Here is a 21,410-nt window from a genome sequence, read left to right on the forward strand (position 1 = left end):
AATTTCATGAAATGTTAAACATCACTTTTCATCTTTTGGATGAAAGAGAATTAAGGAAAATATAAGCAACAGGCATGTTATTTTTTCTTTTTTGTTTTTTTCTGGGGGGTGTTGTGTTCCCGCACACCCACGTAATCAGCGGTATGGATGGTCGGTATGGATGTTACAGAGACATTTGATCATAAAAACATTTGTCACATCTGCACGAGCTTATGTCACATAAAAACGAGTGCAGAGCAATGATACCGACTTCAGTCAAGTTGCCATTCTTGCACACACTCCCAGTCTTCCGAGTGTGGAAAATACCGTCAAGTAAGACTGAACTAGCTGCACCGCATGCCGAATACATCGAAAATAGGAAAATATTCCAAAACCTCCAGTCTTACAAAATGACTGTTAGCACTTACAAAACTAAACGCAAATTTCAAATCAATTTTGATCCAATCCCATACATTATTCTTTTTAAAAATGTATCCATTAGTTTTATTTCAAGACTCCATCCATCCATTTTCTGATCCGCTTTATCCTCACAAGGGCCGCGGGGAGTTCTGGAGCTTATCCTAGCTGTTTTCGGGCAGTAGGCGGGCGACAAATCGGTTGCCAGCCAACCGCAGGGCACACAGATGAACTACCATCCGCGCTCACACTTACACCTCGGGACAATTTAGTGTTCAATCAGCCTGCCATGCATGTTTTCCGAATGTGGGAGGAAACCGGAGTACCCATAGAAAACCCACGCAGGCACAGGGAGAACATGCAAACTCCACACAGGGAGGCCGGAGCTGGAATCAAACCTGGTACCTCTGCACTGTGAGACGCGCTAACTACTGGACCACTGGGCCACCCTTATTTCAAGATTCTTTTCTGTAAATCGCTAATTTTCCAAAAATCATCAATCAATATACATTATTAAATGAATACCTTTGAGCATGATATTCGTAAAGTCAGAGCGTTTTGTACAACAAAATCATGTTAAATGCTGAATGATGTTTTGGCCATTGAGAGATTATGGCAGCTGCTCTCGATTTTGATTTTGAACCCTTTCATGCACTCTGTAACCTGATAACAGAATAAACTGTCCACTGCTGTGCCTGAGACGGTTAATGTTCCATGGTGTCCTTCAGGCCAATGTTGGACCATAACAACTAAAGAGACAACCTCGAGCTTTAATTCACTTGATCACTTCAATTACATATCCAAACCTCACAAATTAGTCAACCGATCAAATTAAGTCAAGCCTGTACGGCAAGAGGGTGGATGTTGATAGCCTTTAATTCGTGGAGAACCTGATAACATTTGTGCCAGTCTAAACGAGAGGAGAAAGCAACAAAACACAGATTTGTGTCATCAGAACATCTGTCTAATAGTAGTCTGTAAAACTCCAACCCCGCCCCCAAAAAAAGATTAAGTCTTTTTTGTCTTTTTGACAACTCTTGTCACAGTGCTTTTTGTCTTCTTGACAGTTCTTGACTTGGCTTTGGCGGCGGCGAGCTTCTTTGCTGCCTCTCTCTTTTTCTTCTTGGCCTTTTCGGCTTCGGCGGCTTTTCTTCTCTGGCTCACCAGAGTCTTGTCTCTGAGCAGGTCGCCTCGTCCAATTTCCATCATGTGGTCTTCCCATGACGTGATCTCATTCTTGTAGCGGATTTTATCATCCTCAGCCAGCTGCGCATAAACCTGAAATGGTGAGCCAAGTGATATTTAGAGACTGGGTAGTTTGCAAAAAAAAAAAAAAAAAAAAAGGATTGTGAGGGCAAATAGATAATATATTATTGCATAAATGACCAAACACTGACGCGGGCATTTAATTACCGTTATTTTCCGCGCTAAAAGGCGCACTGGATTATGAGGCGCACCTTCAATGAATGGCCTATTTTGTAATTTTTTTCATATATTGCACGCACTGGACTATAAGGTGCAATCTACAATGCATCCACTAAAATTGAAAAAACAGTAATGCATCAAAACAGAAAATCACAAAATAAATTTTATAGCCCCCCCGACAGAATTTATTTTGGAATTTCCTTGAGCGTAGCGGCAACAGAACGATCAGATGTCAGTAAATTCGAGGAGACTGGACTGTCTCAGAAGTGTTTGTTATTTATACCTTTGTTGTGTACTGTATTCACAAACGAGGAAATCACAAAATAAATTCTGTACTGGGGCTATAGAATGTATTTTGTGATTTCCTCGCTTGATTTTCTGTTTTGATGCATTATTTTCAATTTTCGTAGTTTCATTGAAGGAATCGTTAATGTACGTTTTTTCCGAGGTGGTCTTGAACGCCTCCTCGAGTTGAACGGAAGAAGAGAAGGCACGGAGACGGACAAAGACGTACCTGTATTTGTTGAGACTGTGAAAACCATTAATAAAGTGTGCGTTTTAAAAAAAAAACACCACAGTTCTCCTTTTTTCGGAGCTGCAACAAAAACTTATTTACTAAAACAGCGACACAGTTCACTGAACCAACAGCAAGTTATCACATTGTAAGCATGTCTTCAGCATGGAGCCATCTTGGGATCGACATATTACCGTAATGACCATACACAAGGCGCACCGGATTTTAAGGTGCTGTGAGCTTTTAAGAAAATGGAAGACTTTTCGGTGCGCCTTATAGTGCGGAAAATACGGTACCTCCCCTAGATTGTTCGATGAGTCTATTAGGAAAAAAATGTTTATGGGTACGTACATTTTTTTAAAAACTCAATTCCATCCAAGATAATGTTGAAATATTTTGCTTTCTCTTTAACCCTTTTCAGGGACAGCGGTCACTACAGTGGACAGCTTTTCAGGTTATAGGTTGTCATTATTTGTGCATGAAAGGGTTAAAAGCTAAGTTTGAACTTCAACTTTGCAGGGAGTTTGTGATGTGTTAAAAAAAAAAAAAAATGCGAAAAATGGTGGCATAATTCAGGTAATTGCTGACCATCTCATTTGCTGACAAATTAAAACAAATATACAAACTTAACGGAAAAAGTGAATACATATAAACTTGTGTTCCAGTTTAGGACATGCACTGAATTTTTTTTTCCTTTCGTCTCCAAATTCCCTAATTTTGAAATGAACTAAAAGTACATGTAAAATTATTAAGGCCTACCTGCTTCTGATTGCCGAAAAGTTTCTTCCAGTCGCCCAGCAAAGTCTTCATCTTTGCCTAGAACGCAACACGTGACATACTTTTTATTCAATATAAATTCATCATGACGTGTCAGGAGGTTTAAAAAAAAAAATGTTGGCAATGGGGGTTTGAGAGGCCTATCGTGAAAAACCTGTTATGACATACTTTTTATTCAATATAAATTCAAAAAAATGTTGGCATGGGGGTTTGAGAGGCCTATCGTGAAAAACCTGTTGCGAAGTACAATAGAAGTAGTATCATTGTGGAGAATTAAAAGTAAGCAAACACACATAGATCAAATCGGTTGTACCGTTGAGTACTAACCTGTGTGTTTTCTCCCTTGGCTTCCACAAAGTGTTCGGACATAAAGATGTTGAATGCCGTGCGAGGACGTTTTGGCTTCCCCATGACGGTTGCTTCCTAGATTACGTTGAAAAACATTTAAAGCTCAAATCACCAACCAGCTGTGGGACGATATGTTATGTCACACAATAAAAATAAATAAATAAAATAGAAATCTGACGTCAATTTCTGACAGCAAGTTGTGAGTTCCCACAAAGCAATTGAAAAACATTCAAAGTTCAAATCACCAACCAGCTGTGGGACGATATATGTCACACAATAAAAATAAATAAATAAATAAAATAGAAATCTGACGTGAATTTCTGACAGCAAGTTGTGAGTTCCCACAAAGCACAGAAATTCCAAATCACATTCGCTCTCCGCGGCGTGATGCCCAATTTAGATTTGTTTTTCTTTTATACGACTTATAACGTGAATGCAAGGCGCCCGTGATGCGAGGTGCATGCGCACAAAGCACGACGGTTGAATGGGGCGGACAAAAGAAACAAACAAAAAAAATATATATAAAATAACTACATTACATGGCACATTGTTGATGGATGTCTATATGTTTGTCGGGGCTCATCTTATCATCTCATATCGCCAAGATAATGAGGCGGGAGGAGGGAGAAATATTTTGGGGAAATGAGACGACACTCCTCAATATCATTTCATCTCAACTCAACTATATTTAAAACAACCACCGCTGTATACAAAGTGCTGTGCATGGAGCAAATATCATATATATGCAGTAATCCCTCGCGATAACGCGGTTCACCTTCCACGGATTCGCTGTTTCACGGATTTTTTTTGAGTGCCGTTTTTTTTAATGCTTTCTTTTAAACAGTGAATTGTGTTCTGCATCCTGATTGGCTAAGGGACTGAGCAACGTGAACAGTCTCCGGACCTCGTCTCTGTACAGCTTGCCAAATTTACCTTTGCAAATTTTTGGTCTTTGGTTTCATTGTATCAGTGGCGGATGCTGGTCTGTCAAGGAGGGGAAGCTCAATTTCGGCCTACGTCTCCGTTCCTTTTCAAAACAACGAAAAGGATGCCTTCACCATAAGATCGGTTTAGTTCTTGGTACCTCCAATAGCATTTGGTCCGCAGACCTGAGGCAGGTGCGTCGGGGCGAAGGAGCTCAGACAGGTAAGGTGGAGCGAGGCCATTTAAAGATTTGAAAACAAATAATAGGATCTTAAAAAGAACTCTAAAATGTATCGGGAGCCAGTGAAGGGAAGCTAGAGTAGGAGTAATGTGCACCCTCTTACGAGTACCAGTCAAGAGGCGAGCAGCAGCATTCTGGACCAACTGGAGACACTTAATGGAGGATTGGTTGACTCCAAAGTAAAGTGCATGGAAACGTCTCCTAAAGATGACGTCATATCATTGCCGGATGTCATAAATGAACCGCCTGCGTGGTTGAATGACAACTTTCACCACGTGTCAACTTGATGACAACTTTCAGTCGTCTCCCTGCCGTGCACTCTCCCTCGGCCGCGCTTTTGATGATGTGTAAGGCCGCGTGATGAGCGTTGATACTGCAGACGCATCGCTGACATATCTAATTTACATCCACATATGAAAGATCGCATTTGGATCGCAATAAATAATGGAATTGTATCGTTCACACTGCATGAAAAAAAATATCATTCGTCGCATATGGGCAAAAATCAATCAATCAATACATCGGAATTGTGCGGCAGTGTCAAGCTAGCCTTTCCTTACCCTCTTCTTGCGGAAGGCCTTCCTTTTGGCCTTCCTCTGTCTCTTCTCAAGCACTTGCTGTTCGAGCTCTGCGGGGGTCAGCTGGGCAAGGTACTGCTGCAGATCGATCTTAAACTGCTCCTTCTCCCGCAGGAATGCATCTTCAAACGGCTTCGAGGGAGAGACCAACCAGGTGATTTAGCACTACGTTAGCTCATTTCAGCATTTATACGGTATTAGGATGGAATGATTTTGAAAAACACGCATTTTATTTGCCCTCGATGTTGTGATTGTGATTCATTTTTCCCTCCCAAGGTCCCTTTTCCCCACAATTTTTTTTAAACAAACACAAGCAATAAATTAATCAGTATTACAATTAACAATATCAGATATTATACGTAACGTCACAAAACTCCACCAAACCCGTATGGCGTCAACATAAATCACTTTTCAGTCATATTTCAAATTACAACAAATCTGTGGCTGGATCGCTTCCATTTTTCATGTTTCGTGAAAGAATCATGTGAAAGCATGTTGACTGAACTTCTTAAGCACTAAACGTATTTACACACCATATAAATACATTACACATAGATAAAAAAATAAAGCTTTCTTGATTAGAATGAAGCATTTTTAATTTTTATTTTTAATAGCCTTTGCGATGTGAACGTTTCTTTTTACGACACTGCACATACGGTGGCACCTTTAAAGTTGAAAAGAATCCCTGAGGTCGTACACTATGGAATTTGACAGTATGTGTAAGTATTGTACTGTTTTTACGAACCCGTGTATTTCCTTTTAAACATGGGTGACGCTTTTGCTTGATTGGGAATTTAAAAATGTTACTTATGTCGTGCCTGTACCAAGTCAGACAGTCACCTTGAATGGATTATTTTCCGGTTCCGATGAAGCGATTAAGGTGAAATACCTGTTTCTGTTCCGGTCTCATCAATTTCCACTCCTGAGCTAGCTTCCTGATGGCCTCTACATGTTTGAGTTCTGAAGGAAACAACAAGATTACATCGAACAGTTCTATCAGCGTCAATTTGAAATTGCATAATCTTGAAAAGAAAAAAAAAAATAGCTGCAGCAGCGCAGAAGAGCGTCGCACTGCGTAGTTCCTCATTGCAGACTGAAAGAACGTGAGATGCATGTGTTGCACCCTACCTGGGTTCTGACTCACAATGACCGGCTTCTGTTGCAAAACGTATCTCATGTATCCATTGAGAGGCCTCTTTGGGGGGCCGCTGGCTTCGGTGGACAGGCATTTAACCGGGTTCCTGTATGCAGCATGGGTGACTCTGGTCCACCAAAGACACAAATATTAGTGTACAGGGCACAATTAGTCTGGGACAGGAGCAGCCACACCGCACGACTATTCTGTAAACAATCACAGGGCAGCTAAGCCACTGGCCAATGGACATCATGGTGAGCGATGACAAAATTAGCAACTTCTAGCTTTTAAACAGCACTCTCACGTAAGGAATACAATGGCATTTTTTTTTTATCTTAATGATTCAGACTGCTACTGTGATTGATGTTGCAGGTTCTTAAAAAGAAGAGCCAAGACTTAAGTAAAATATTGAGACAGTACTTTGTGCGATTGTGATATTTCATTTTCCACGATCAATTGTTGCATATGGAGTTGTCATGTTCATGCTCAGTTTCTTAATATGGTCCTCTGAAAGGCACTTTGAACATATAAGTAAGTACATGCTCAGGTAAAAATATAATACGCAAACAGTACTAGTTGTGAAAAAAATAGTTTTTTTTTTTTTCATGCTAAGGCAAAAAATTATCATATGCAAAGGGTATAGACTATTTTTTTTTTGTCAATGTTTTAAAAATGGGTCACGATTTATCGACAGTAAGAAAACCCACTTCCCACCAAAGGTTCCAACAATGAGAAGTGGAGAACCGCCCCCACAATATTTCGATAATTATCGTATCATAACTTTCGTGATTTTGTATGGTGACGTTTCGATAGTTTTACGTCACAGTTCGTTACACCACCCCTAATATAAAAATACACGGTGCTCATTTCTGTTTCAATATATCAATTAAAAAAAACAGTTGATCAAATAATGTAATTTTCCACACATTACTCAGGGAAATTTTGTTAAAACTGCAACGTAAAATGAAATGCTCAGATTCACGATTCAAGATGAACAACTTGCGGTTGAGAGCGTGGACTCGGTGGTGCAGAAGTGCCCTGCATCACACTGGGAGCTGTGTCAAGTATATTCACCATTTTATTTTGCTATATTGGACCAATCGACAACATTAAACAGTAAAATGTAATGTACATCTAGTCAATGACAAATTACTCTCCCAACGAATGCACAAAGGCTCATGCAGTTCTCGGATGGCCCACAAACACCCTAACTTGGCAAGAATCATTCGGTAACTTATTGAACTATAGGCAAATAGTGCACTCACCATGCAAAATACAGTTTAAATTCGATTTTATTATTGTTGTTTTTGAGATTCTTGGGGGTGGGGGAGCATGCTGCACATCAATAGCCTACAACCAATGATTGGGCTAATGTTAGCTTTGTCGCCAATCCTAAAAGTACTACTTCTACTAGAAGCTATTAGAGTACAAACTTAGCAGCAGCAAAATTAGCTACCTTGCCAGAGTGCTTGTGCAAGTGAAGACATTGAAGGACCTCGCCAGAAGACCGACACTTGCTGTCACTAAGCCGAACGGAGCCATGCCGGCGTTGTTGACACCTAAAATGACGTCAGCAGGAGCAAACAAAAACAATCGTATGACTTAAAAAAATCCACGGCGATATTATAAGAATGCATTCAGCAGCTTGCAATCATGCACACATGCAGCAACCCAAACTGCAGCAAAAGGCGCCTTCAATCGTCCCCGGTGGATTGTGGGTATGAATAAAAATATCTTCTTCTTTCACTACCGCCACCAACTGTTCCGGAGGGTAAAACACAAATCAGTGGACGCCCATTATTCCCGGATCATAGGTCACGTTAAAGGGCGAACATTTTTACCAAAAACGTCTTGGGAAAAAACGCTGATGAACCACGAATACGCGTTTTCCACGATAAAACGGAAAAAAATAAAACAAAAATAAAAATAAATACAACAAAAAAAGAAAAAATGTCTTTTTTTTTAACGATGCAGAATTCTGTTTAAAGGCTGAACACAAGAGGGCGACATTACTAACAATAACTGCTAACCGAGTCACATAAACTTGCTAAGGCCAATCAGTACCGTAATTAGGCATCAAATAGTTAAAAAACAAAACAAAACACCGAGGCTAATGGTAGAGCTAATAAGAAAGACTTGATCGTCTTGATTCTTGTTCGTTTTCTTGACCGATGTCTCATCTCAAATTAGGTATTTTAAAATATAAAATGCAAAAGAAACGCTAATTATTATTTACTGAGCGCTACTACACAATGTCTAGTCTGAATGGTGATACAGCGTTTTGCTTTGGTAAAATGTTAATAACTTGACAAAAATAGCTGAGGTGGAATTTACATCGTCAAGTCACTCTATCACTGGAACAAAACACGCAAATCAATTCAGTTAATGGTTGTGTGATTTATTTCAATAATTTTCCAACTTTAAGTTAACATATTTTCAATCATGAAAAATTAGGTAAATGAGGTGAGATTCCTACCTAAAATCAGATCAGCTCTAAAATGCATCATATGACTCGGCGTTGATCACGTGGGTCACAAAATATTGCTCGTTAAAATGCGATGCGTTTCCTTCTTTTGATTGGCTACAAGTTATAAAACAAAACGCAAAACCTCCTCTGATTGGCTAGTAGTTCCCAGGAACGAGAAGCTGTCTGGTTAACTACAAATGGAGCGATCGTGCTGTTTTTAAACCTGATCTGCGGTGGGAAATCCGTCGTAGGGATCGAAATGTCTGGCAGGGGCGATTGCAGCCTGTTTGTCGTTGTCTTGCTCTACCTTTGCGTAACTGCTACGTGTAAATTTCCCACTTTGGATCACTTGAAGGCGCAAGCTAGCGACAAGACACAGGGCAGAGCTGTGGTCGAGTTGCTGAGACGCCTCCTGGGGAACAGATCCACTGAGTTCATCGTCATAGTTAACAAGAGCCTCTCTAATGACAGCCTGGATGTGTGCGAGCTCAGGTCGACTAAAAACAACAGGATAGTTGCCACGGGCAACACCGGAGTGTCCGTGGCCTCTGGGATTTACAATTACTTGAAATATTTCTGCAACTGCCACGTTTCCTGGTCCGGTGATCAGTTGAATCTTCCCCGTCCTCTTCCAAAACTCTCCGGTGTGCTCCGCATCAACACCCAGCACAGGTCAGTGACCCCCGTGTCCCACCCGTGTCGACTGTCAACACATTGACGCGTGGGTACTGTATGTTCTGACAAAACTATGTAACTCTTATCAATCGCGCGTTTTCAACAACGCCGCTAATTTTTGTTTCCTTTTACTCTAACGTGGACTGATCTATGCTTGTGTTGGCAATTTGTAACACTTTCTTTCTCGGGCCAGTAGTTTTTTCTGATAATCCATTAAAATTGATTTTATTTTACTATAACTGTCAAGGGTATTGAAAGAAAACGAACGAAATTAGTAAAATTTGGAAAAAAAAGGAAACTGACACCATATAATTTTAGCTAAAATGTCCTTCGTTTTCGTCTTTGTCAATGAACCTTGTAGCGACGGTGAAGCCACGCAGTTGTAAGCTTATGTTATATTATTAATTATTATCATTTTATGTTTGAGCATCATATTCTTTCGTGTGAAGAATACCTAAATTATAGTCTGTTGTTTAATAATTGCTGAGACATATTTTTATGTTGATAGGTTCTGATTGGCTGTTGAAGTAAGAGAAGCAGGAAGTGCTCTGATAATTCATTAAAATAGATGTTATTTTACGATAACTGTCAAGGGTATTGAAAGAAAACGAATGAAATCAGTAAAATTTGAAAAAAAAAAAGGAAACTGACACCACATAATTTTAGCAAAAATGTCCTTCGTTTTCGTCTTTGTCAATGAACCTTGTAGCGACGGTGAAGCCACGCAGTTGTAAGCTTATGTTATATTATTAATTATGATCATTTTATGTTTGAGCATCATATTATTTCATGTTAAGAATACCTAAATTATAGTCTGTTGTTTAATAATTGCTGAGACATGTTTTTATGCTGAGACATATTTTTATGTTGATAGGTTCTGATTGGCTGTTGAAGTAAGAGAAGCAGGAAGTGATTTTAGTTACGAGGAGAGTTGTGTTCTCGAGCGTGCTGCGTTGCAGACATCTCTCTTTTTTTCCCCTTTTAATAAAACTGCATTCAAATGATTCAATCTCTCCTTCTGCCGTTCGTAAAGTAGAGCTTTCCACTACAAACAACAAACCCCTCAATTTACATATTTAACAGCATGCTTGTAAGTAGTTGTATTTTGTTGTCTTTGGTTAAAATTTCGTCTTTATTTGGCGTCTCACAAGTGTATCTGTGATGTCTTTGAGATGAATAGCAAAGCAGAATCAAGAAGGGTAGAAGTGCCATAATAAGAAGCTTGAAGGCGAACTTAATAAGCAGGCAGTCGGTTCTGATTGGCTGTTGAAGTAAGAGAAGCAGGAAGTGATTTTAGTTACGAGGAGAGTTGAGCTCTCGAACGTGCCGCGTTGCAGACGTCTCTCTTTTTTCCCCTTTTAATAAAACTGTATTCAAATGATTCAATCTCTCCTTCTGCCGTTCGCAAGGTAGAGCTATCCACTCCAAACAACGAACCCCTCAACTTACATATTTAACAGCATTCTTGTAAGTAGTTGTATTTTGTTGTCTTCGGTTAAAAAATTCGTCTTTATTTTGGTGTCTCACAAGTGTATCTGTGATGTCTTTGAGATGAATAGCAAAGCAGAATCAAGAAGGGTAGAAGTGCCATAATAAGAAGCTTGAAGGCGAACTTAATAAGCAGGCAGTCAGTTTGTTGGGTGACTGGGCGTGAGCTGTGGCCCACAGCAGCTCCTGAATGAACGTGGATTGTGTTTCCGCTTGTGGGAAGAAAGCAGCTGAAGAACTTCGGCAACTGTGTCTTCCTTTTAAACACAAACAAGGGTGTTACAATATCATACATGAGCTTTGGGGGTTCATTTTAAATGTATTTGTTTAGGTCTTGTTGTATGTTTCTTGGCGGCCCGGTGGACGACTGGTGAGCACGTCGGCCTCGCAGTGCAGAGATGCAGGGTCCTCTGTGGAGTTTGCATGTTCTCCCCGTGCCTGCATGGGTTTTCTCCGGGTACTCCCAAATAGTTTATTTTTATGAGGTGTGAAAGACAGGTCAGTGTTGCCTCTGGGCATTTTCAGCTGTCAAATGGCAAGATGTGAGCAATGGGGCACCCATCATTGCTACTGAGTACATAAAAAAATAAAATAAACAAAAAACAAAAACGTGTGCATGACAAATACAGCATTGTTACTCCTTATGTTTCATTGTTTACTTCCGGGCGCAAAGAAAACTTGCGGCGGCTATGTCCTTTAAAAGGACTATTTCTCTCAATTAACTGTTGGGAATTAGACCCGCATCAGCTCACCCCAGTTATGTCATGTTGCGCAGACTGAAAAAGCCATGTGAAGCATGGCAAAGTGTGGCACCATTTGTTTTTCCCATGACTGGATAATAGTCGAAGGCAGGGGCATTAGACTTCATGGTTCATAATCTTGGTTGTCCTCAGGGAGTTTGTTATGGTGTGGTATGCTAAATATCACCTTTTTTCCCCCCCCAGCATGTACCTTGTTTTGGTTCTGTAAGAGATGCCAAGTGTGCTTGCTTCCAGCATGTCAAGAGCAATTGACATTAACTGTAAAAGTAACACACATAAAACAATTAAACATTGTGTATTCAAGTTAAAATAAATAAATAAACAAACAGCACATAGGCAAGATAATGGAAATTGGCATCTAATGTTGCTGGAACAATTGCTTTGTTGTACTTGTATGTACTGTATCTATATTTTGTGAGTTTCACAGTGTGGTTCAGTAAGAACCAAAAACAAGTTCCGGCGCTCACTGGATTTATTGAATTGACTTGAGTAACACTAGAATTGGTGAGACCAGAATTGTCAGGAAGAAAGGTCTTTGATCACAGTAATCTGTCATTGTGTTTGTTAAAAAAAAAAAAAAAGATCAAATGTGCTGGTGCTATTGGTGCTCAGTACCAGTAAGTACACAAAAGTGAATACTCATTTGCATATTGGTCTGACGAAGAAAAGGAAAAGTGGTCTAGAACAGGGGTCCCCAACCTTTTTTGCCCCACGGACCGGTTTAAGTCAGACAATATTTTCAGGGACCGGCATTTAAGGTGTGGCGGATTAATACAACAAAATAATATGGTATGAGCTGCATGAAAACTGTGGTGTTTTCGAAATATAATAATAAACACAAGGAGCGTCTAATCTGGTCGCAACACTCTTATCGCTCTGGTAATGTTTAATGCCTTCAAAATACGATACAACGCAAATTCAAAGTGCATGAAAATGACGACTCACCACAGCCCCGAGCTTGATTTTCTGCAATCAGACAGTCCCATCTCGGAGTAATAGGAGACAATGACACCTCAAGTGTGTGGTTTATGTCCAGTCTACTTCGTAATTTTGTTTTAGTCGCTGTTGCTGCAGAAACTCCCCACCTCACACAGGTAGGATGTCGGAAATAGCAACAGTGCTATTGTGGCGATCTCAGAGTATTCAGCCATAACTTTGATCCAGTAGTTTCGAACGTACTTTTAAGGCCGCCGTCATTTGCGATCTCCAAGCAGCTTTTTTACTCATTTTGCTGGCTTCAGCGTTTTGTTTATGAGCGTCATCGGTCACGTGACCGAGAAGTGTGCCTTGACGTGAGTCAAGCGTGACACAGACGGATGTAACAGAGAATCCGGTAATTTTTCAAAATAAAACATATTTCGTATTCCGAAATAAATAAAACGGAAATAAGGCAAGTTCTTTCTGTGCGGCCCGGTACCAAATGCCCTGCGGACCGGTACCGGTCCGCGGACCGGCGGTTGGGGACCCCTGGTCTAGAACATCCCTGATTAAGTCTCCTTTCGAGGGTGACTTTTTTTCGGGACTCCTACGGGATTCCCACGGGATGGGAGTCAATGTTACCTTTAACCATGGGATTAGGATGGTAAAGGCTAAAAAATTCACTAGAGTAGATGGGAGTGGGATTATTCAGTGGGAGGGGTACTCTACCCTTTCATCCACCTGTATCCTCATAAAAATGATAACCTGTCCACTGTCGTAACCGCTGTCCCTGAAAAGGTTAATGTAGCTGACTTCCAAAATGTGTGCGGTACAGGAGTGGAAGTCATTTTCGCAGGGAGCGGAACAGGACAGGATTAAAAAAAAAAAAAAAAAAAAAAAGAAGACCTGCTGCTTCTTCTCATTTAATTTACGAATCATTGCCTCCAGTTATTCAGGATTTTATCTGGTGGCAAATTCCTTCATCTGTAATCCAGCGGAACCTCGGAAATTGAATACAATCCGTTCCAGGGTGTTGGTCCTGGGCGACCTCAGATTTGTGCGACTGTTGAATCATTTTTTTTTTTTTTACAAAACAGCGTCCACGTTTCATTTTGTGTTTATTAACATTTTGTCTGTGTCCAGGTTTCGCTACTATCAGAATGTCTGCACCGTTAGCTATTCGTCTGTGTGGTGGGACTGGCCACGGTGGGAGAGAGAGATTGACTGGATGGCTCTTAATGGGATTAATCTTCCACTGGCTTTCACTGGTCAAGAGGCCCTGTGGCAAGAGGTAAGTGCAAAATCCTTCGAAAGCCAAATCTTGATCTCTCGATCTGGTTCACGCAAGTTTCAAGTTACAGTGGCAAAAATCAAGCAAGACAACTCAAATCCACAGGCACAGCACCAGGATTTATTTTTTTTAAGTCTTCCTGTGACGTGGGGAGGCTTTGTGAACTTCATGTTTTTAACATCTATTAAATTAATACAAATCTTATAAAATGTAGGTGGCAAAAATCAAGCAAGACAACTCAAATCCAGAGGCACAGCACCAGGATTTATTTATTTTTTAAGTCTTCCTGTGACCTGGGGAGGCTTTGTGAACTTCATGTTTTTCACATCTATTAAATTAATACAAATCTTATAAAATGTAAAATACAATGCTGAAGGGACTTAACTGGGGCTACACAGATTTCTAACAGGGCTATAGTGGCCCCTATCCCCAGTGTGGAGCCATCCTTGAAACATTTTGCTTGATCACAACATACATTTTAGTGATCATATTTTTTTATTATTCACATCAGAAAAAGTTCATGTAAACCATTTTTAAGGTTAATGAATATAACGTATGCAACGCCAAACCACATTCTGCACATGTAACAACAGTGTGGCTTTGTAATAAAAGAGTGAGGGTACGAGACTGCCCTGCCAGCAGTCCAGACCTGCCTCCCATTCAAAATGCATGAAGCTTAAAATATGATAACGGAGAAACCGGGACTTTTAAACAGCTGAAATTGTACATTAAAAAAGAATGGGCAAGTCTGAAAAGACGTTTAAAAAACGACTTTGGGAGTGAATGAGTTAAACAGCTGAAATTGTACATTAAAAAAGAATGGGGGGGAAAAAACCCCCACCTGCAAAGCTTCAACAATTTAGTGTCCTCAGTTCCTAAATGTTTATTAAATGTTGTTAAAAGAAAAGATAATGGAACACGGTGGTTAACATGACCCTGTCTCAGCTTTTTTGGAACGTGTTGCAGTGTTAAAATCCTAAATTAATGACAATATGCTAAAAAACAATAAAGTTTATCCGTTTGAACATGAAATACATTGTTTTTGTAGTATAGTCACCCTGTAACCTGATAACATGGTAAGCTCACCACTGTAGTAACTGCTGTCCCTGAAAGGGTTAAATATGGGTTGAACATGATTTACAAATCATAGTATTCTGGTTGTTTTTTTTATTTTTATTTTTAATTTTTTTAATGTTTAACGTCCAAACTTCATTGGAATTGGAAATTGTATACCAGTACAGGATTCACCGATTGCACTGATGCACGTTCCTCATGCACCTTTTAGGTTTACCGTGCTCTTGGTTTGCACCAATCAGAAATCGAAGAATTCTTCTCCGGCCCGGCATTTCTGGCTTGGAACCGCATGGGAAACATGTTCAAGTTTGGTGGACCGCTGCCACAGTCCTGGCATGTGAATCAGCTGACCCTCCAAGTACTGTCACCTTTATACATCACGCACACTGATGTTATTCTTCAATCAATATGATGTAACCAATTGAAAAAAAAATCAATATGTAGCGTTCAATACAGGATTCAAACTCGTTGTCCGGGAGATGTTTTTAAAATATAGTTTGCTTATAGATGGGGCCAAAATGATATGTAACCTTTAACATACAGCCATTTACAGTAACCTTCGTCTGATTCAAATTCTTAAAAGATATTCTCTTTATTTTTTTTCTTTCACAGTTTAAAATCTTAGAGCGAATGAGATCATTTGGCATGATTCCAGTGCTGCCAGCCTTCTCCGGGAACATCCCCAAGGGAATCCTCAGGTAAAAAAAAAAAAAGCCAAAAACAAAACATTTACCTTTCCCTGCCGCCACAAACACTTCTTATTACAATTAATTATTTTTTTCAAGATAAATAAAATTATTGATTTCGATTTAAAAAAAAAAAAAAAGAAAAAAATTACTCACATTTAAAGTGGTTTATAATTCTACACACGCCTGTTCAAATGCCAAGTCTTTTATTTTTTTTTAAAGATAAGACTGAGATCAATAATTAAAATCAACCCCCCACCCCCATTAATGTGACTTATAACTTGTACAAATTAACTGGGAAAAAAAACCCAAATATCTTTTCAAGAGAGGATTTCAAAATAACTAACAGTGATAATGTGTTTGCACAAATGCACACGTCCTCCGTGAAAGCTTTTATCTTGGTGATTAATCAAAATCAAAACATTGCTTTTACTTTGAAAAAAAACGATCTACATTTTTGCCTATTTTTCAGATCAAACCAGAAACTGAATCCTAATTAATTTATGTTTGTGCATTTTCTGCCATTTGAAAGAATGTCCTCTTTTTGAGTAAAGGGATGAAAATCAAAACACTTTTGTTGATCTCATTCATTGATTAATCGACCTGTCAATTGATAAAAATAATTGGGCTCACTTCACCAGACATCTTCCTGCGATGCTTCATCTGATTAAATGGACTTTCACACTATTTCTACTGCTACCGTATCGTATTATATTTTAGATATTCATTTGTTTAATACATTTAAATTATATTATACACGATATTACGTGTAAAATGTTGCCCATTCAGCATTCATTGCAGTCTGGCCATCCTGGAATAGGGATTCCCCTATCTGCAACCCCTTCTCAAGGATTGTTATTTTTTGCCAGATTTTTTTTTTTTTAGTCTTCCCTTGCCCTCCTGGGAGTTAATATCAGGGCATGTCGTTAATATTAGTCAATTGCGGACACGTAAATCCCTTTGAGACGCTATCAAAATAAGTTTGACTTGACTCAAAAACTTGCACAAAGTTGTCGCACTTGTTCGCTTGTACCACCCACATACATCAAAATAAAAGCAGCAGATTCACAATAAAAGCTTTGCATATTTCATCTGTTTTATTTTAAATTTATAAAGACCGACGCCATAGTTCGTACTTTGCCCCGGCCTGCTCTATAGCTTGTTAATAAGAGTTTTTCTGTCACATTAAATGCTAAAGTACCTTTACCGAAGCTATTTTGAATTTCAGGTTGCATCCAGAGGCAAACGTAACAAGATTGGGGCCATGGGCTCATTTCAACTGCAGCTTCTCCTGCTCGTATATCTTGGACCCGAGAGACCCGCTTTTCCTCCGGATTGGTTCCCTCTATCTTTCCCAGGTGGTCCGACAATTCGGGACGGATCACATCTATAACACGGACACCTTCAACGAGATGATTCCTCCCTCCTCAGACCCCGCTTACCTGTCAGCTGTCAGTCGATCCGTCTTCGCCTCAATGACTGCCGGTGAGTTTTGGCATATCAATAAAAAAATGAAGTACGTGTAACAGATGTTCATGTGTCTGTACCGAAAGAAGTCTTATTAACCAGTTATCTTCCAATGCCGTTGTGCTGAGGACTCATTTTATCCTGTCTCCTGAGGAAATTCTGAACAGGACAGGACAGTCTTGCATGGTTATGTTGTTACCCCCATATTTGCGTTGCAATGCTAGGTGGCTAAATCTTCGCACCTCCAAATAACATAACTGAAAGTCAAGCGCAAATTTACTGGGACTGACGTTGGATTTTCAAAGGAGTTAAAAAACACAGTGCTTCCATTTAAACTTGAAATTAACTCATTTTGTGTGCCGCCAAATTTAAACATTGAAATCAGGACATGCCATGAATCTTTAGCCATTGGCTGTAGTAGGTCAAAAATGGCATTTATACAGTTTAAGACAGTAAAGATGATCCCATGGGCTGAACTTGTGAAAAACATCAACCAGAGTCAGACAGAGTCGCTGTAATTACTGACAGTGAAATGAGCTGCAATTGGTAAATAGGTACACACCATTAAATGATATAAACGTCCGTATGTCCAAACAGTCACAACCTGTATCACCACCAAATACAAAGAAGACAGAAACAGCGGCAGAATTGTTTTTAGGTGGGACTCAAATAGATTTGCGCTGCGGTCATGTTAGCTGGCTAAAGCTAACGTACAACACCACTAAATGATATAAACGTTCGTGTGTCCACACAGTCACAACCCTGTTTCACCACCAAAAACAAAGAATACAGAAACAGCGGCAGAAAATGTTTATGTGGGTGGGATTCAAATAGATTTGCATTGCGGTCATGTTAGCTGGCTAAAGCTAACGTAATCATATGGATACTTAGATTTCTATTGTGCCTTTTACTGAACCTACGGATACTTCAAGTAGCAATGTGACAAGATAAGATATCCTTTATTTGTCCCACACTGGGGAAATTTACAGATTTCCCCCAAATCACAGGGTTCGCCGTTCAGAACTGTATTTTGGTGAACTGAACTTTGGAAAAGTGGAATCTGTGGCTCAACTATACTGCCACGGTTTGTATGAGTGAACACAATTTAATTTGTTATTTTCAAGTACAATTAATTGTCCCAGTTTGGGGACCCCCAGATGACCTGTTGTGTTACAAAACGTACCCCTCTTCAAAAACTCCCTACTGAGTAAAATATTTCATCCATGTTCTAGAATGGTCCCTTTCTTGTACCTCATGAATTTTTTTTTTCCTCCATAGTTGATCCTCAGGCAATTTGGCTGATGCAGGGATGGTTGTTCTTTAATGCTGCAGCTTTCTGGAAGCCTGCCCAGATTCGGGCCCTACTACACGGCGTGCCCCTTGGACGGATGATCGTGCTAGATTTGTTTGCAGAGACTGAGCCAATTTTCTCCTACACTGAGTCTTTCTACGGGCAGCCTTTCATCTGGTGCATGCTGCAAAACTTTGGTGGCAACAGCGGTCTCTTTGGCACAGTGGAGAGTGTCAATTCGGGACTCTTCAAAGCCTTGCATTTCCCGAACTCCACCATGGTCGGCGTAGGCATGACACCCGAGGGCATCGAGCAGAATCCCGTCATGTACGAATTAATGAGCGAACTGGCGTGGCGCAAGGAGCCCGTCAACTTGGTCAAGTGGGCGTCTCTGTATGCCGTACGTCGTTACGGCACCACGCGAGACAGTCTGATCACCACGTGGAGACTCCTGTTTTCCAGCGTCTACAACTGCACTCTGCCGCACTATCGAAATCATAACCACAGCCCACTCGTGCGCCGGCCTTCCTTTCACATGAAAACCGATCTTTGGTACAACCCGGCGGACTTGTTCGAAGCGTGGAAACTCATGATCCAAGCGTCTCCTTCTCTCATGTCAAAGGAAACCTTCCGGTATGATCTCGTCGATGTTACTCGAGAGGTCTTACAAGTTTTAACATCATCGTTTTACCTGGATCTCACCGATGCCTTTCATCAACAAAAGTTGCCAGAACTGCTAACTACCGCAGGGGTGCTCATATACGACCTTTTGCCGGAACTCAATCGTTTGCTGAGCAGTGATCACCATTTCCTGTTGGGGAAATGGCTGGAGCGGGCGAAATCCTTCGCGATCGACGAGGAGGAGGCGGAGCTGTATGATATGAATGCCAGGAACCAGGTCACTCTGTGGGGCCCCAGTGGTGAAATCCAAGACTATGCTAGCAAAGAGTGGGGAGGCCTAATGGAGGACTACTACGCCCAACGATGGGGCCTGTTTGTCCAAACATTGGTGGAGTGTCTGGACAGCGGTCAGCCATTTAAGCAAGATGCCTTCAATCAGGCCGTTTTCCAGGTCGAAAAGGGATTTATTTATAATGGCCGAAAGTACCCCACAAAGCCTCAAGGTGACACGTACGAGATCACCCGCAGGATCTTTCTCAAGTATTACCCACTAGCCCTGAAAACCTTGAAAGGACTATCATGATCTGCAGAGACTACATTTTCGCTAAAAAAGAAAAAAAAAATGTATGCAGCAAGAGGAATGTGAATTATTAAAGACGTATCCCGAACTTTCTGATGATGAAAATCATGTTTGTCCATCCAGTGAACCACGACCTGAAATGTTGCGCAGGAAGAAAAATGTCCTGATCGCAAGCCCAGGCAGTACGAATGAGGCAAACGATACAAACCAGACTGCTGTCATGTTAATATTAATTCTGGTTGGTCAACCGTGGTACACAAAGCGTGCCGATCCAATGGTTAATTTAGTCTTTATTTCCAAATGTTGATGTATGTTTCCAACATGAGTTTAATGAAAATGTGGAGTAACACCGTAGCATGTGAACTTCATTCCACATGGTTAAGTCTTCCTTGCACGTTACAGTAAAGATTAGTTATAAATTCACTAAATGCAACACGTTTTTTTTTTCTCCACTTTTACAAATTCCAGATTCCATTCTTGACAAAACTGTCCTACTGATTTGAGCAAAGCAATGGTGTTGCAAGTTCACTTTTCAATATGAACAATGAAGATGCTGACTCCAACCTGCCTTTGAGTGGATGTTGATGTAAAAGAATTTAGATGTCAAACTAAGATGTCACCTCTACATGTCTTGTAAAATAATTCTGGCAAATAGAGATGTTCAAAGATTTTTTTTTTGGAGTGACTGATCATATGCCAACCACTGATGTACGACTGTCTTCGTCATCTAAATATATATTTTTATGATTAAATTAAATTAAGGTTGTATTTATTTTTTGTAACTCAGGCCTGTCATCAGAGTCTTGCACGTTATGGGACTAATACACTACCGTATTTTCCGCACTATAAGGCGCTTCGTTGTACAAGGCGCACCTTTCAATGAATGTCCTATGTTAAAACTGTTTTCAAATATAGGGCGCACTGTATTATAATAATAATAATAATACATTTTATTTATAAGCGCCTTTATAAGGCGCATAGAAGCCACATAAGTGGCTGCGGTTTTGTTATGCCTCCACTAGATGGAGCTACGCTAAAGGAATACAATTCAGTACAGCTGTATCCTACACAACCGCTGCAGCTGTAACAAAGCAATTTACAGAACATGTAAAATACTACGTCGGGGAAATCAGAATATTGATCCATATACAAGGCGCATCGGATTATAAAACGCACGGTCAGCTTTTGAGAAAATTGAATGCTTTTAGGTGCGCCTTATTGTGCGGGAAATACGGCAATTTTAATCTCCACATTGTGGTACATGTGCTTGGTGCATTGTTTTTGTGCCACCCGTAACAAAGGCCACATTGTCATCCATGCATCACATTTTTTTTTTTTAAATCAACAAGCATGACAGTTATGTCAGCTTTTGGTCCCCCCCCACCCCAAAAAAAAAATCTAAATGAAAACAGCCATTAAAAAACAAACAAACACACGATCGCAATGAATGCAAGAACAACAACATCAATTTAAATGTCATTTTATTGTTAAAATAATTAGTTTTACACCCAAGGAGGGACGTTTCAACTTCCTCTCCACTGATCATTTACATGAGTCAATTTTACAATGCATAAAATCCAATATATTCAAATTAAAATGTATTTTCACACACAAGAGCAGGTTCAATTCTTTGTTGGAACATCATTTTTCCAGCAGATAGCTGATCTTTCAGCACTATTAAGAGTTAGTTAGACCTTCCATTGGTTACTGGTTTCAAAATAAAATCCTGCCAGCTGAGATCCGGTCACCACTG

General features: G+C 40.1%; 2 protein-coding genes and 1 long non-coding RNA gene across 3 annotated transcripts; 2 read left to right on the forward strand and 1 right to left on the reverse strand.

The window, feature by feature from the left end:
* Nucleotides 1-1,247: 1,247 nt before the first annotated feature.
* On the reverse strand, nucleotides 1,248-8,064 carry tfam (transcription factor A, mitochondrial). Its single transcript, XM_019892595.1, has 7 exons — nucleotides 7,795-8,064; nucleotides 6,332-6,465; nucleotides 6,093-6,163; nucleotides 5,186-5,335; nucleotides 3,440-3,535; nucleotides 3,095-3,151; nucleotides 1,248-1,674 (listed from the first exon to the last, which is right to left on the reverse strand). The coding sequence occupies exons 1-7, from the start codon at nucleotides 7,878-7,880 to the stop codon at nucleotides 1,405-1,407; spliced, it is 864 nt and encodes a 287-aa protein (XP_019748154.1). The 5' UTR covers nucleotides 7,881-8,064; the 3' UTR covers nucleotides 1,248-1,404.
* An 890-nt stretch (nucleotides 8,065-8,954) lies between these two features.
* On the forward strand, nucleotides 8,955-19,674 carry naglu (N-acetylglucosaminidase, alpha). The gene is made up of 6 exons (XM_019892588.1): nucleotides 8,955-9,477; nucleotides 13,791-13,938; nucleotides 15,224-15,370; nucleotides 15,625-15,710; nucleotides 16,927-17,183; nucleotides 18,444-19,674. Exons 1-6 carry the CDS (start codon nucleotides 9,065-9,067, stop codon nucleotides 19,658-19,660), a joined length of 2,268 nt encoding a protein of 755 aa, XP_019748147.1. The 5' UTR covers nucleotides 8,955-9,064; the 3' UTR covers nucleotides 19,661-19,674.
* On the forward strand, nucleotides 9,864-10,485 carry LOC109529287 (uncharacterized). The gene is made up of 2 exons (XR_002170810.1): nucleotides 9,864-9,988; nucleotides 10,355-10,485. It is a non-coding gene; the product is annotated as an uncharacterized LOC109529287 (long non-coding RNA).
* Nucleotides 19,675-21,410: the final 1,736 nt, after the last annotated feature.

Source organism: Hippocampus comes, unplaced genomic scaffold (genome assembly GCF_001891065.2).
Source record: "Hippocampus comes isolate QL1 unplaced genomic scaffold, H_comes_QL1_v1.1 scaffold47, whole genome shotgun sequence".
Classification (NCBI taxonomy): domain Eukaryota; kingdom Metazoa; phylum Chordata; class Actinopteri; order Syngnathiformes; family Syngnathidae; genus Hippocampus; species Hippocampus comes.